This window comes from Lagopus leucura, unplaced genomic scaffold (genome assembly GCF_019238085.1).
Source record: "Lagopus leucura isolate 7727_CA_CO unplaced genomic scaffold, USGS_WTPT01 Super-Scaffold_100027, whole genome shotgun sequence".
NCBI classification, from domain to species: Eukaryota; Metazoa; Chordata; class Aves; order Galliformes; family Phasianidae; genus Lagopus; species Lagopus leucura.
In genome coordinates, this window is record NW_024962278.1 from 2,861,016 (window position 1) to 2,878,311 (window position 17,296).

The following is a 17,296-nucleotide window of genomic DNA, read 5'->3' on the forward strand; positions in this document are numbered from 1 at the left end:
AAAAATGTTCCTAGCTATCCTGCTAAATCAGCTGCTATGCTTGTGCACACAGGCATAGTAAGCTGTTCTGCAATGCACGTGTGCCAGGAGCCTGCAGGAAGAAGTTCCGTCCCAGCGGTCTGTACTCAGCACCCATGAAACGCCATGGGCTGCAGTGAAACTCTAACAGAGGTGCACTTTGCAAGGCCAGAGCGCTCAGCCCTGTTTGTTTCAAAAGGAGGGAAACAACAACACTTGATGATAATGACAGCCAAACTCTTTCTGAAGTAAAATGACTCGTGAAGAAAGTATGGATAACCCTCTGGTCTTTAGGGATGGGGAACTGGAAGACTTCTGCTCACCTCCCTCGTTATCCTTGTTATCGGCACAGGAGGTTTCCATGGCAACGTTGCATCCAGGCCCTCTCCAGCCGGTCTGGCAAACACACTGCCAGCTGTTCTGGCCCAGTGTGCACCTCCCATTGCCATTGCACAAGTCAGGGCAGCCATCTGGGGGAAGAAATGAGACAGGTAAGTATAAGGCAGGCTTATTCACACTCACACTCACGCTGCTGGCAATATTACTGTGCATACAGAAAGTTTTGCTCTTGCTGGTGGGAAAAACACTTGCCCTGCTCCAGTGCCATGACTGCGATGTGGAGATGGAAGGTCAGGAAAGGGGCTAGCCTGGAGAAGTGGGGACTTAGCTCAAGCCTGGTGGGAAAATGAGCCCTAACAGCAGCTATGTTCTAAGAGCCCTGTAAATGTTCCCATCTCGAGTTAAAAGCAGTAGATAGAAACAGCAGTCTGCTGGCAAGATCGTGTTTTTTTTCCTTCCGTGTGTTTGTGTACATATATGAGAGGGGGAATGTTTTCTGAAGCAAGCACTTCAGTGCTCAGGTGCCATTTATATTGTGCACTGCATGATTCTCAAGAGCTTTCTCTACACAAAGTTTCAGTAAATGATATTGAAAATATTTTCCTCTTTTAACGATCACTTAAAAAGACTATTTATTTAACACTGAGTTTACTGAACAGTATGATGCAACCTGCCATGCTTTCTGAAAGACAAGAAGAGATAACTCACAAAAGATACATGTCTTTAATTGGCTATGGGAATTATGTGTCCAGCAAAAATTAAACGGGGAACAAAAACATTCACTTGCTGAGGTGCTTATATGCTCCAACAGAATGTCCACAGGCAAGAGAACAACTTGACTGCTTTTTATTTTTCCTGCAACTAAATTATTCTCAGGAGATGCCTCTGTATATTACCGAGCATCCCTTTGGAATGAAGGGCATGAAAATCAAATTCCAGCCTGTAAGATAATGAGGTCTTGATAACCTTCCAGATACACCACATCCAATCCACACAAGTCTACGGATGTGAAAGAAGATTTGATAGTCCTGCAGTGGACCTCTCCTATCTCTTCTAATTAGTCTGAGCAGGAGGAGAAGGCTGTGTTGCCACTCTGACAACAGATATTGGAACCCAATCATTCAAGCTCTCACATCTAGTTAGGAGATACAGTCTCATCCTGCCAGGTATCTATACACCCACCACATAACATGTCTCTCATTGCTTTTTGTCTTGGGCAGTGAATTTCATCTCAAAACAGCTCACAAAGCTTCATACTCTCCATTTTCTTTTCAGTACCAGTGATGGGTCACTGAAGGACCTCCTACAGACTCTCAGACTCCTACAGAGTCTCATTGTCTAGCTGGAACAGTCCTTTGCATTTGCCACTGTGACCCCATGCTGTGACTATGAAGTGCTCCATTCCCTTCCCCAGGCATTTTAGAGGCAAGGAGGAACTAATGGGCAGCCCTTGCTCTTTTCATCAGGCACAAGCAAGAAAGCAGCACTGGGAAACATCCTGAAAACAAATAACTGTGTTCTCTTTGTCTGAGCAGCACCACTTCAGATATGCAGCACTGGAGAAAGACTAAGTCACCTTTGCAACCCATGGCCTCTGCAGGTGACCAGGAACAAGAACAACTGTCAAACTTACACAGCTAGTGCTGAGAGGTTGAGCAGCCTTCCAGAAATCACTCATTTAGCCTGCTATGCTTACGGAACCTTCTACAAGTGCATATCTGTCAGCCTGTTCAAAAAGTCAGAGCTCTGAATTTGGGTCTCTTCCTACTCCTTGTAGCCTTTGCTATGATCAGGTGATGCTAGAGAGGAGTTCTTCTGACCCCAAACTGGTTTACACAGTGCTGCGGAGTTTCCTTGTGGGAAAGCAAGCTGCCTTGCATCCCTGCTGTTCACCACTGGTATCACTAGAGGTAAACATTCACTCTTACTTTACCTTACTGGGCTACTGAGAAATTCAGAGTGAGTAATTAAATTTTTAGGATGGAGACCTCAGCTGTTCTCTGTGGAGAAGACTGTCTATAGATAACAGCAACCAAAGTTTCCACATGTCCTGCTTGGGGCTCAAATCTATACCACTGGCAACACTGGCACAGCAGCTCCACCTCTACCAAATGTCTCCAAGTAAGACACCAGATCTCTGTGAACACGGTCAAGATCATTCAGTTCATTCTACAGAGAAAGCTGTCAACAGACAGAAACAAATCCGAAGAGTTTTCAGTGCTGTTACGGTGGACTAAAAAATACAGTTCCTCCTTCACTTAAGTGAAAGGTTGTTTTGGCATTACATACCCCAGCTATGAAAATGCACTTGTTTTTCAACCCAGATAACATATTTTCAAGGCATTTATTTTATCTCTTTGGCTTGTCAGGTTGTTCGAATGACCAAAATGAGAAATGTCTGAGGGGAGGCATCATACTGGAGAAAAAATTATTCGTTTTAAATGAAAAACAAACAGTAATTGTGAATAAACACACAAGGTTGGCTTTGTACTGAAGCACTGAAGAGAATTAAATCATAGGAACAGTTTACTTTGCATCATATGAGCAAGATGAAAACACGAACAGTAGGGAGCTAGCAAAATCTCTGAGAAGTTTATGTGCAGCTGGGGATTAATGGACATGACTTTGCTTTTAGCTTAAAGAGGGAAGCAGGCATCACTGTTACAGACATGATGTTGCTAGGAAACACTATGCTACCTCTGTAGTTTATTTAACGGGCTTCCAAAGACAGACTTTGTGCTTGAGTAACCTAAATATCAGAAGGATAAAAAAAAACAAAAGCAGTTGCAGACTACAATATGATCTAAGTATTTTGACAACAATTAATGGATGTGTTGACTTTCAAAACAGCTTTAAGCAAGGGAGAAGAGTTGAACTATTTTGCATGCTCATGTGCATTTATGCACACACACTATGCTTGTTTGTATATGCACATCTTTATTCAAGCAAATATTTACACAAGTACACAAGATCTGTTAGGCCAAAATTTATTCTAATGACCCATTAACTAAATAGACAAAAGAGTCCCATTATAAGTTACTATATAAATAGAAAGTTTTTTTTTTTTTTTTTTTTTTTTTTTTTTTAATTTTATTTAGGCAGTGCACTTTCATTTGAAGTCTGGCAATCTGTATTTTGTAATTCCTATGTGCCCATGTGCACAGGGACTGGTGCAGACCTAAGCCCCTGCACACAGCATTCACACAGCGCCTTGATGCATTTCAGTGCATTCTGAGAGCAGACAAGGCAGCAGAGCCCCTACCTGAGGAACCCCAGCTGCAGAGCTCACTGCTGGGCGTGCGACCTTTGCTGGAAACACACTGCAGTCAGCCCATGGTAGCGCTGAGTGCTTTGGTACAACATGGTTTCATTGCGCAGCCACAGCTCACATCACAAAGCGTGCTACCTCCTGGCTGCCTTGTGGCTCTACTCACAGAGAAAGGCAGTGTGAGAGAGCAAGGCAGGTACAGCAGTGAGCAGATTGGAATCTAACCTTGAGCAGTAATTCAGCACAGCATAAAGCTCTCAGTCACTGCACGGAGAGGGTCCTCCATGCTAAGCAGACAGGTTGCTATTCCTAAGGTGTAGAAAAATTCTACTCATCTTTTCTATTACAGTATGCTTAATGGAAAATGTCAAAAAGCCAGCTTAAAAAAGAAGAAAGTGCTTGTTTAAAGTGCCAGATAGACAAGCTATTTATTCACAGAACAGTCACTGTATGGGCAACAGCAGTTCATGTGTCTCACTCTTCCAGCTGTGCCTGCACAGCCCTGCACACACTGCTGCGGCAGGAGCCCAAGCACTGAGGCAGCTCCTTCCCTTTCAGGCTCCCTCTGGTCTCTGAGACTGGTGAGTGTATGTACAGGAACATATGCATTTTGAATTAAAATAGCAAGATAAAATTCAGTGCTATTTTCAGTGTACTGTCGGGAATATGTGACTAGCATTGTGAGGGAGTATCACAGTAAGAGAAGATTTCAAAATCAAAACACTAAAATCCATTCTCCACTCCACAGAAAAAGCATCCAGCATTCATGTCAAGTGAATGCTGGAAGACACTGGGAAAGGAAAGGGAGAAATGAAAGCTCTTATATCTCTGAATCTAAACTTTGAAAACAGTTGATTTTCTTGTCCTAAGAATGAATTAGATTTGTGTCTCTTGACTGTGCTTATCAGTAAGAGGAAGAGAATCCACCATGGATGCTACATACACAATGCAGTAGAAGAACAAGATGCTGTTACGCAAAACACTAAGAAAAAGAATACACAGAGAAAACACTTTGGTTATGTTTTCTCAATTTTAAACTCTGATCAAATGCATATGAAGAATTATTTCATTTCAGTTATTCCTTAATATTCACTATGGAAAAAGAGTCAAATAGGTTCAAGACCTCTAGTTATACGTAACAGGAAAAGAAAGCGCTGTTTGAAAGCCTTTGCAACCCAGAAGACGCAACGTATTAAATACTAGACTTTGCTATCTGTTTGTAGAGCTCCACATCGCCACAGTCCATGATGGGGCCTAGAAGATGTTATAAAAATAGAAATTAAAGTGTTACTGCTGCTCATATTAACAACTGAGGAGTGAGAAAAATATAGTGACCCCAGAAAACAAGAAGAACTGCTATTACTGAGTTCACTGTAAGCAAAATTAAGTCCACTGCTTCCAGCAGGCCTATGTCAGCTTTATCTGCTTCTAAAACTTCTTATTTTTGAGACCTATGAGATTTACAGAAAGCTGAACTTAACAAGAAAGCTCACAGAATCATTATGAATAGTCAAGAAAATCAATATGGACAGTCCTTGTTTTCAAGAGTGATAATGGTTAATGTATTTATGAGACAGTGCTCATAGGTTTTATCTACGGTAAAACTATTCTGGGTCTAAACTGTAAGGTGATTAATTCATTGATGAACTCAGCAAATGAATTTCCAGTATCTAGGCAGTACATGAAAAATCTGAATCCAGTTTTGGATAAATTCCACATTGAGTTTGTTTCCATTCCATGGATACTGACAAACCCCAGGTACACAATTACACATGTACACAGCTACTCAGGCACATATAGGTTTTCTTTTGCATAAACTAATTCAAAGCTCCAAAACAAACTCTTCAAACAAATCAAAGTACAGTGACATGCCATTCAGGTAATTTGTGTTTTGCATCTAAATCTTGAATCTGGTTATAACCACCAGAACTCACAGAGGGGCCAATCACTTGAAGGAAAAGAAAGGGCAACAAGCAAGGAAAACGAGAAACAGCAGAGAGAGGAAAAAGGTAAAAATGTTCCCTGGCACCTAATAATCACATACAGTAGTAAACATGATTTTATTCTCTACCCAGTTTGGACACAGAAAATTACATGTAAATCAAGAGGCTACATCTGATTCCTTTAGTCTGAAAGCTATCAGGCATGGATGTCTCCTCTAATTGATAACTAATGGAGGGATGTGGGTTGCTTGTACCTCTCCCCATTTAGTTCACAGTGCAGCTATTAGTCTGAAATGTAACACCTCTCATTTATCTTTGTCTAACTCCATTTTCTACATCTTCATCCAAAACCCTCTGGCAGGCAATGGAGTCTTTCCATTGACTTGCATGGATGCTGCACCAGGTAGTCCTATGGGTACAGATGCCTTGCAGTGAGGACTGTGGTGCTCAGCCCAGGGTTCTCTGTCACACAGTATCCATTACATCAGTTTCTAAGGGAAACACTTAAATTTCAGCTAAATCCTCCTCCTCGTTCTAGTTGTTAAATACAGACCTGCAGTAAATGAAGGTACTCTGACACAGTACCTACAAAATAAAGAGAAATTAGAAAAAAGCAATAATGATAACAGTTTAATTTGTATTTTAGAGGGCTATCACTGTTTTCATACTTTTCCGTTCATTCCTTCAGCGTGTTGCTGCTGACCTACGGCTATCTAGCAAATAATAAATGAGGTACACATAATGAGGTACCTAGCAACACTGAAAAAAAATCCACAGCTTTTATTTTGCTATTATTATTTTTAATCCTTCAATTCAAAAACCTATGGGGCTCAGTTCAAGCCAAAGAAAGGATGTAAAATAAAAATGACACGTAGCATTATGGTAGGAGCACACAAGTTATTTTCTACATCATTATATTTCAACAAGCTCATATTTCAACAAGCTCAAATCCAAAATATGTAACTCAACACATGCCAACACAATTTACTATTTGTTGAGTGAGAAGTGAAGCTCCTCTGATTGAGTTTGGACTGTTCCAGAACAGTCTCCAGAGCCTGCAGAAGCCCAGCTCAGGTCTTCAAAGCAGGACAGTTGCACAGACTGGCAAGCTGTTAAGAACTAACCCAGCCTTTCAGTGTAACAAAAAACCTGATTGCACTGCCCAGCTGAGTTACAAGTAAAGAAGAATGGGCCAACTACAATTTTTTTTTAATTGAAAAGGATGAAAAAAAAAGGAAAGTTAATAAGTAAGATTCAGTAACTCCGAATCACGATTTCTTCCATGCCAACACTTACAGAGCAATTACAATGCTAACAACGGTTTCTGGGAAATGTATGTTATAACAAAATTTCCTTTAACATTGCATCAGCTTACTACATATCTACGTTATTTATTTCGCTTGTAAAGGTAGTAACTTGGAGAGCACCTTGGTTTCCAGGCAGAACAGCAAAATGAGAGAAAAAGGTGTGTGTCCTTAGAAGAGAAGTAAACCTCACAAAAAAGGGAACCGCTGGTACTAAAAAGCAAGCCTTGAGAGAAGTCACTGGCATGAAGAGAAATAAAAAATAAGGATAGAGGGAATTTCACATTGCAGTACGGATCACAAAACTTCGAGATGTAAGTAGCAGTCCATTCTTTTTGATCCAGTTTCACTCTGTCTCAGGCACAAGGGCTCCCAGTACTTTCAGGGGGAAGATCCCCATGAGGTCTCCTGGCACGTATGGAAGGAGTTCTCCAACTACACTGAATTCTGGAGCAACCATACCCAAACTAACAGCTGGGCAGGGAAAAGAGGGCAACGCATTTGTGCTTCACTGCCATGAGGCTTGAGGAAACCAGATGGATGCATAACAAAAGAATCCAGGTCTGCTCTGAATCTCGAGTACACACAAATAGCTTCAGTGAACCCAAGAACTTGGACTAGGAATACACATGAGACACAGTTTCAGAAAGGAATGGAGTCTGCACTGAAGGCAGTTCCAAGATGGAGAAGCTCCTGCGATGCTAAGAGGCCAAGTACCCTGCTGCAACCAGCAGTGCAGATCGGGACCGTGCAAGTGTGGGGTGCTCAGAGGATCCTGCCCCCACGGCTCCCCAAGCACCTGACTGTCTGCAGGGAGGCATGGGTGCTGCTGCATGCCCCAGGAATGCTAACCACAACACAGAGGGTGCTCCATGTTCTGCACAGAAACAGCTCTGTGCACAGTGGCTTTATCAGTGGCCACTTGAAGGCAACATGGCAAACGTACCAGCATAAACCAGGTAGTTACACTGAACACATGGGCATGTGGACAGACACTGCTGCAGCCCAAAAGCTACAGAACAGGTGCATAGTTTTGTCTACAGCCTGAGCAGATTATTTCCTGAGATTCTGGACTAAAATGAGACTCTAGCAGCATATTCAAACCATACAGTGCACACTCTTCAGACAAAATTCATATTCAATTCATCTTCATATATCCAATAAAAAGATACATAAATATGCAGTAAAATTTGTACTTAAGATAGAGAGGTCTTTCAAATTAATCTTACTGTAACAGAATCCATTTAGAATATAACTTGGTGTGAAATTGCATTCATAAAGCCAGTACCAAAACCATAATCTTTTATTGTATTAATGTTTCTGATACAGGGTAGAAGGGCTGGTATCATCCTTTGTAAAACATAATATTGTTTCTAGAGGAAGGATCCTTCTCAAGCTGGGCTTATCTCTAAAATAACATCAATATGAATAGTTTATCGGCACTGAAATGATAAAGTGACAAAACTGACAGGATGTGTAAATTCAGTCAATTGAAGAGCAACAAGCAAAACGTTGACCTCATATTTAAAAGAACGGATAACATAATTAAAATGTAATAACTAAAATCCCTACATTAATCACAGTGCAGTGGCAGGGAATTTGAGTCATTCATTTGTAAAAGTCAGGATTCACACAGTAATTGCTACTCAACTTCTTTGCACAAGTGTAATTTGCTTTCTATTTCAAGTATGTGGCAGCCATGTATTTGTACAGTTTTTATATATTTCAACTTTTTCAGTAGTTAGATTTTTAAAATTATTTTAAATATGTGGCAACCATGTGTTTGTACAGGTCATGGAACTTTTGCGAATAAATGTTTTGGCAAAGTGTTGGTATACTTTTACATGTAAATATACAAGACTTAGAAAACCTGATCTACAGTGGTGCACAAAGTTGTGTTCTTTTCCAATGATCTTCACCCATCCTACCCTCACCATGTCCCAGCGATAGGCCAAGAGAAAAAGCATGCAACGTGGTGCTGAAGTGAGAACTGTACCTAGCGAAAGGACAAATGAAACTGGCCAGCAGATGCCAGGCGTCAGGTTTCAAACACTCAGTTTCACTTGGCTAACCGAGATTTATAAATCCAGCACAGTGATCTATTTTTTTCTTGCTTCAGTTAGGAAATAACACAAATGTGTAATATTGGTATTTTTAATAGATAGAAAAAAGTATGAACTCAGAATCATATTCAGCTTACTGAAGCATCCGTAATATTTGAGCCCTGAAAAACAAGCTGTGAGTTTACAGATTTCTTTCATTTTATGCTCCTCTATACAGATTTCAACAAAAGCGTGTGGACAACAACAAAGGAGCTCTTACTCCATTCTGCACTCCCAACTGACTAAGCTTGCCAGTGGAGATGGAACTGCACCATGTTCATCCAAATGGGAACACAATTGGATGATCCTGCGAATGCAGCCTGTAGAACACTAGAGATAAGTCCTACAGTTCAGCTGCTTGGATAGGAACTTCTAAAATCCCAGTATATATTAGAACGCTATACTGAGGTAGGCCTTCATTTCAAACATTTAAAATCTAAGACACTGTTGACATAAAAAGTGCAAGATCAGCCCTGAAAAAGGCAGGACTGCTTGCTACTACCAAGGCTCTGTACTCCCAGCTCTCTCATTTGACTGAAAACCCTCCAGTGATGCAGATCCAATTTTTCTCTCTGAATGCCTCGATGAGTCAGCAGGGGAGATCACATTGTCACTGGCTAGCTTTTCTCAAGACAGAAATGCCACCCAGCATTTCTTCTGCTTGAAATTTTAAATGAGACTCACAGTCACTGGCTTTACCTCTCAGAACATACTTGAAGCAATGTTGTCATTTGTTGCAGCAAATTGCAGGGAATTTAAGTGCCAAATGAGGTTAAATCGGACAATTTCTGGTGAGATACATGAAATGTAACTGCATTAAAGTAATTCTTCAGGCTTGATGTAGTATGAAAACTCCAAGATGTTTGTAATTAAGCAGGAAACCTTGTCCTCTGCTGTGCTCACACACACCTGAATCTAGGTCTCTTACATCAGTTTTGGCAACAATAAAATTATTTCTTGTATAGTGCAAACAATGATGGCACAGCACAAAGTGAGAACAAGGCAAGCAAACAAACTCCAGTGCCTCCTGAGGAAATATATAGAGAGAAACAGTGAGAACAACAAAACCACCAAATGGTGAGCTGGGAGGGACAAGAAAGCTGCTACAACAGACCAGGCCTGTTACAGGAATACTGCAAATATGGAGAAGTGTATTTGCCCGAGAAAAACTGTCAGACTATCATGTAATTAAAGTAGCCATTAAATCTTATGAGGGACTGAATCCTTCACTGACTGGATTGACTCTTCATCCTTCTGAACTGTTTGAGCTGAGGGCTAGGACATAATTGCTCCACACTGGCAAAACTCTGACAAATCCAAAAGAATGATATGGATTTCAATCAGCTAATATACAGCCTCAGTGTTCACAGCAGTCTGCTGCACCTCGGCCCTCAATATAATGCTTAAAAGCTACCGCACTGGCAGCTCTTCAGACAAGGATGTGCCTTCAGCTATTCCTGTAAGGTAACTGACTAGCAAGCATGGTAAAAACAACAGATTGTGGTGAAAAGCATTTCTAAAATGCTGTGGTGGTTTTACAGCTCTTCCTGCATCCTGAAAGGGTCACGGATAAGCAGTGCTTCTGTCTGAATGGCAATGGATTACTCAGATGCTGAGATCTCCTTTCATTAGCCTGGCATTAGTCGCACCATTCAGCATTGAAGAAAATCTGGGATGTAACCATTCTAGCCATGTACCACTGGTAGCAACTTTTCAGTTTCCATACGTTTTTACACATTCCTACTAAACTAAGCTAATATTTCAGATCTAACACAGTTTTGCATTTCCAGGGAAGACACAGTTCTCAGTTCAGTCATTAACTTCAGAATACGTTGATACACTTCAGAAATTCCACACACAGGGCATGTAAGAGCTGTGCTATCAATCACTTCTGAGGGACTCTAACAGTCCATTTCATAACAAGAATTTACCTCCCTTATACTTGCCTTGACTACAGCAACACAATATATATGGGCTTACATTAAATTCAGCTAGTTGAATGCTGAAGCATTTCCTCTTAACAAGAACAGGCACATCAAATATTATTTTAATTCTCTCTCCACTGGCTTCTTAAAGAAATTTAAAATCATGTTCAAGGCCTTACTTCTTATCTGGTAGGCTCAGGATATTTAAAATGCCTAAGGTACAAGGATGGAAACTGGGGTTGAGAGCTCTGCTGAGCTGACAAAAGCTCATCTTATCTGTGTAGGAGGTAGAGATCTTAAGCTGCCAACTCAAAATTATGAAATAAATTCATTCACTTTATATATAAGAACTTACATATAGAAAAATCACATATCCACTTTCAGCTCCAAATACAAATTGAATTTCTTTCACCATAACACCGAGAATATACAAATAGCTTTACAACTATACAGAGGAGGATTAGAAAAGAACCAAAGTGCACTAGTAAGCCCAGACTGCACTTGGTGACCAAACAGAACTGCTTCTCTCATACTAGTACTACTTAAGAGTAGTTTACAAGAATATTTCTAATCCTGCTTACATTTGGACATGGACTGCATGATGTTATGATGTACAACACCGACGAAAACCCACGAAACCATGGCAGAGGGCAGGGTACACATGCACATGTATGTGCATACACAAGAAAGGCACTACAGTAAGAGAAAGCAGATATTGTGAACTACTTGCGTTGCTCAGCGTGCCTCTGTAGATGCTTAGCTACAGCAGCTGGCTAATAGATAGTGAAGGAGGTTGTAGGCTATCTGCCTTAAAAACTATGGGCCTGGGTAAGGTCTGATGTGAACTAATCCTACAATGCCATTTGAGGAAAAGGTTGGATTAGATGACCTCCTTCCAACCTGAATTATCTATGAATCTTTCCACTGTAGAGCTTTATTATTCATAATTCTCAGGGCAGCATATGCCTTTTTTTTCTCAGGCGTTATTACAATATAATTACTTGCTGTTCATCAGATAGTGATGTCTGTATAGAATTTATGATTTAGCAATTAACTTTCAGGTATGCAAATGCAGTTCCTGTATAAATGTGCAGGTTGTCTCTGTCGGAGGAACAAATATGAGCCTTAGTGTAAGTACACATTTTCCTTCATTACTACTCAAAGATTAGTATGCTCTACAAGCAGCTATCCCTTAGTTTAGTATAGAATTCTGGAATCCCTACAAGATGGAAAGAACTATATTGACAAATGTGTTATAATTTGAGCTGATCTTTCTGAAGTATTAATTGCATGGATTCCAACAGACAGCACCATACTGCACGGTTTTGGACTACAGACTCCAAACATTTCAGTTGTCCCAAAGGAAAATCAAAAGGAAGTGCTGAAAAAAAGAGAATTTTTCAAGAAGCAATCTGGAGTAGTTCAGAATGGAAAAAGCTTTGGCAACATACACTGTGCGCTTCTCACAGTACAATTAAGTGACAAAAATCAATGGATATTTGAATATTAAAGAAAATGTACCTCATATCATTATTAGAGATGGAATATATGGGGTTCAAATATGCACAAATATAAAGGATTGAAATAAGCATGCAGCACACAGATGCAATACTCTCTGAAGGTAACATATGTAAAGCAAATTAAAATACATGAACAACACGTTCTGAGTTATGTGTTTGTGCATGCTGAGTTGTTTTGGCAGATCAGATAGAAGATGAATGTTTCAATACATAAAATGCATTTTATAAACATATCTAATTCTGAAGTCCTAGGTATCCATTCTGCATCTTTCATATAAGCCTCATGAATAATATCATTCAGTTTCCCAATTTTTGTATGTACCAAATACACAAGTAACTAATAAAAGCTAAAGAAATAAGAATGTTTTCAGATGAACATTTTTTTCTGTTCCTTTTTTGCCTGCCTACATGGTGAAGAACAATCCTCCACACGTAGCCAGATGCCATAATATTTAAATACATCTGAAAAGATGATTTTGATCTATCTGCTAGGGGAGTTGTCTTCACCATCTCACCACTAAAAAATGCCCACAGCATTTCATCTTTATTTAGGAGCAATGTTAACGTGGAAGGACTCTTTAGGCAACGCTTGCTTTATATTAAAAATATTTCCTATCAGGCAACCAATAGCTCTGCTCCTCCCGTAGCCTCACTGGTACAGACCTTAATTCTGAACAAATACTTAAGCCTTTCTGCTTACAAATGGAGCATTTCTTTTCCGTTCTTCTGTTGGTTCCACTTCTCTGTTTCTCTTCCTCACCAACAGGGCTTTTGTTGCCCTGCACCTACATTTGACACGACTTAAAACACTGAGATAGGCAGGATGCGTTTGGTTACGTTGGGCCTGTTTGCTAGGACCCTTCTCTATGGATGAGAAACAGTAACTGAGTGACCTGGAGATGAAAAACAGTACATTGTCATGATGTTTGCATCAGACAGACAAACAAGACAAAACAAGAAACAGGAAAAGAGGACTTAACACGATTAAAAATAAGAAATCAACTAGGAATTCCAATAACACAAGTAAAAAACAATATCTTAGATCCATACAATGAACTCCTAAAGGACAATTTGCTAGAGTTTTGTGCAATTTGTTCCTTCTTTGCAACGCTGAAAACATTCTGTGTCCTAACAGCTCGCGTGAGCAGTATCTCAGGATGCAATAAATATATATCAAGGAAATTGAATTTTTCCATCTTCTGTTCATATTATTAATTATCTAAGAAAAGCTGAAGAGAAAATTACCACAGTGTGAGTTTGTTCCGAAGGCTATTTACCATCAGAGTACAAACAAAACAGTAACTTATGGTACTGTTCTCGGCCTGTTTCCAGGAATTTCAATTGAGTATAGTACCTTTTTCCATGTCTTTCTCACAGTTGAAGTATTACCCACTATAAAGGTTGCAGATCATTAGAAACATATATCAATTAGGCTTTACTTTACACAACAGTCATTTGTTCAGGGCTGTGAAACCAAGCAGCACGCAGCAGCTTTGTCTCTGCACAGCAGCGTTTCAGCAGCTCAGGAGCACAAAGTGAGAAGCCGTGTCCCAACTCCAACTGCAGAGGACTTGCAGTTTGTAATCTTCACTGTATCACTCGTGATCAGCTAACAAAAGAACACCTTATGACACAGAACTTCAGCTGAAGGTCTCTGAGGACCTTCAAATCCATCAAACCTGAGGATGGATGCAGTTTGACGCTATCGACTTTACGAGATCTCTACAATTTGCTTCATCAAGCAAAGTGAACTTTGGAACGGCTTTAGGTTTCAAAGTAAATACATACATGGGAATATGTTTAATCAGGCATAGTGCCTATGCAATTTACTGTAATAACTCCTGTAAGTGGTTAGGAACCTTTCCCAAAAATCCTTCCTAAGCTGGATTTCACTGACTGGAAAAACTATTGTGCACCCTAATGACATAGGACTGCCTTTCTCATCAATGCACAGCTTAGAAAGCTGAAGATATTTTAGTGCATTTTCCAGTTAGGTCTACCTGCTTTTCATTCTGAATAAAACAAGTTACCACATTTTCTTATTTCCTAACAGGGAATGGAAGCACTTAGTTCAAGTTAGGACCCAGTAGTGGTAGTCCTGGGAAACATACCTGTAAGTTTTAGTCACAGGACTACAAACATAGGAACAACACTGAAAAGAGCCAACTTCATTCTTTTTGGTTCGCTGTTACTTGTTCACATCTGAACAACATCTTTCCTCACATTTTATAACATATCTATCTAAAGCACTAAAATATAGAAAAAAAAAATAATTAAAGCCTATTGGCATATTTTATGCAAACAACTTGTAAGGAGGCTTCCATTTAATCTCAATAGGAAAATTCGGTCCAAGGAATCAGATACTCTGAGTACATCCTGCTAGAATATTTCAAAAATTCAGTGCTTTATCTCTGAACTGCTGAAAAAAATCCTTATGATTGTAGAGGAGCCTGTGATTACACAAGTTGAATAAACAGATGCAGTCTCAAATAGAGACAAGTATTTTAAATTACCCCAATTTTTTGGAATAAACATTTCCCTTCACAAAGCATCTTAAACTTAAAAGTTTCCATGTGCTAGTAAGAATTGCAAGGTAACTAGAAATATAAATACTGGTGATGAAAGACAGACTTACATAACAAATGATCTGTGCACAGCAGACTGTCAGATTAAAAGAAAAAGGGAAACCATCAGGTTCAATAAGGAGTGCCTCCATTTCATTTTAGTAAATTTTGTGAAGCAGAGAAGTCAGGAGTCAATTTGGTACTTCATATGTATTCAAGTCTTATGGTACAAGATATGAACTATTATTTGAAATTAAGGGTGAGCTTGATCAATTTTAATTCACCTTTTTCTTCAGCATGTAAACAAACAAACCAATTATAAAATTATTTAACAAAGGATTCCAATGAGAAATCATAGAACTGATGATCTCTACAGGCCTCTATGGATTTGAATTAAGGAGAGCTGCAACTCCAAACTGATTACTCATCAGCATAGATTTTGCTGGGGTTCTTATTTCCCCTTCAACCTTCTAGCTACACGCACAGTAGTATAACAGCATATATCTTCTCTTGGCTTCTGGCTCATAATCATCTCTCTAGAGGAGTAATTCAGAAGTAATGCAGAGCTATTGAAACAAGATTAATATTTTCTCTAGTATAGCAATCACTTCGTATTTCCTTTAAGCAAACACTGCCCTCTCAACCTTTGCAAAGTGACCTTGACTCTGACAAACCATTCTCTAAATATGGAAGGCCTTCTTCATTCTAAATCCATATTTCTGACTTACTTCAGAAAAAAAAAAGGCTCAAATATGCAAGGACACAATGATCGGCTTTACGATAAACAATCACCTAATAACGATCCAAGAGAAATGGTAACAAAACCATCAACAAAATAATTTTATCCCTAGAATCCAAATAAACCAACAAAAAGGTACACTGGATCTAAAAACCTGCGCCACTATACTTTCCTGCCCCCAGACTCAGCTATCTATTAACTATGTTGCAACTACCATTCATTCCTAACAAACTCCTATGCAATGGTTTTCTGCCTTAAGTCTAAGGCATTTTTTAATTTTTTTTGAAAGAAACCACATTATCCTTATTTTTCCTGCATTGTTAGCGGTGCACTCAAATACAGATGTACGTGTCAGAAATACAATTATCAGGAGCTGTTAAAATGGGAACATATTTTGCTTTCTTCCTTCAGCTGCAAATAAAGACCCATTGCTTCTTGCTTTCAGTAATACTTTTCTTGTTCAAAAACAAGCATTTCTGTAATTTAAAAATATGAGAAAATAGGGAACAGCGAGAGAGAGAGACATCCAACTGCTTTTGCTATAACTGCCTAATTTTAGGCATACTGTCCTGTCATTAAACTATATGCTATAGAGCCAATTCTTTCATTAATTTCAGTGAGAAAGAATCTGTAACCCAACATAGGCATATTTTGATTTCCTTTATTAAATGGAAAATAAAGAGTCAGATTAGTTAATATTTAAAACGTGCTGAAAAGTTGATGGCACCATGCTACATCAGGAATGGAGTTCTACTTTCTGGTATTCCCAGCGGTTAAAACAAAAAGTCAGTTCTCTCATCTGTACTAATGTCTCTTTGGCTTTAGGAGGATCAGCATCTTCTGTGACATTTAGTTTTTTGTGTTTGTGCATGCTGAACTTACAAAAATAACTTCAGTGCTATTCTTGAGGGACTCACTCCACAAACAGCTCAGCAATCAGTTCTGATTCCTAACAGTTGGAAAATCACAGTATTTGAAGTGGTAGTGCTTTTATGACCAACAAATCACTGCATAGTAGGGAAACATGCTATCCCTAAATTGATCTTTTTTACTGTTTTGGTCTTTTGGATAATTGTCCTCTTAGCACTGTTTCCAATCTAAAATCAGAACCCAATACTATTTTTCAGTACAAAATGGTTTACTTTTTAATAAACAACACTGGTTTTTAATCATGATTACAACACGGTATTGATTTCTCAGATAACACACCAATTACCAATACTAGTTCTACTAGTTGTACTACAGGGACTGCATTCTTGAAGCACTTTGGTTCTTTGGCTCAGACGTTCAATTCTCTGAAAAAATAACTGGAGGCAAATTAAAACATCCTTTGGCTGGACGCATTGTGAATCTTACTCACTTGTCACGCTCATGAACAACTAAATTCTTTTAACAACTACCTAAAAAAAAAATCTCATCTGCATAATTAATCAGAATGAAAACTTTAATCTTTACTCCACATTGATTTTGGTAAAAATATATTAAAATGTTAAGAGCGTCTGTAATTTTTAATTAGATGAAAGATGAACTATCAGGTTATGTGGCTCTCGGCCTACACCAGTCACACAAAAACA

The 17,296-nt window shown here is 39.2% G+C and overlaps 1 protein-coding gene across 2 annotated transcripts in view; it reads right to left on the reverse strand.

Moving 5' to 3' along the window:
* The window catches only part of TENM2 (teneurin transmembrane protein 2), a 614,809-nt gene that overhangs the window by 46,026 nt on the left and 551,487 nt on the right, over window positions 1-17,296 (reverse strand). For both annotated transcript variants that reach the window (XM_042880629.1, XM_042880628.1), the window contains one exon: window positions 342-488. In XM_042880629.1, coding sequence (XP_042736563.1) covers window positions 342-488 — 147 coding nt within the window. The remainder of the gene's footprint in view (window positions 1-341; window positions 489-17,296) is intronic.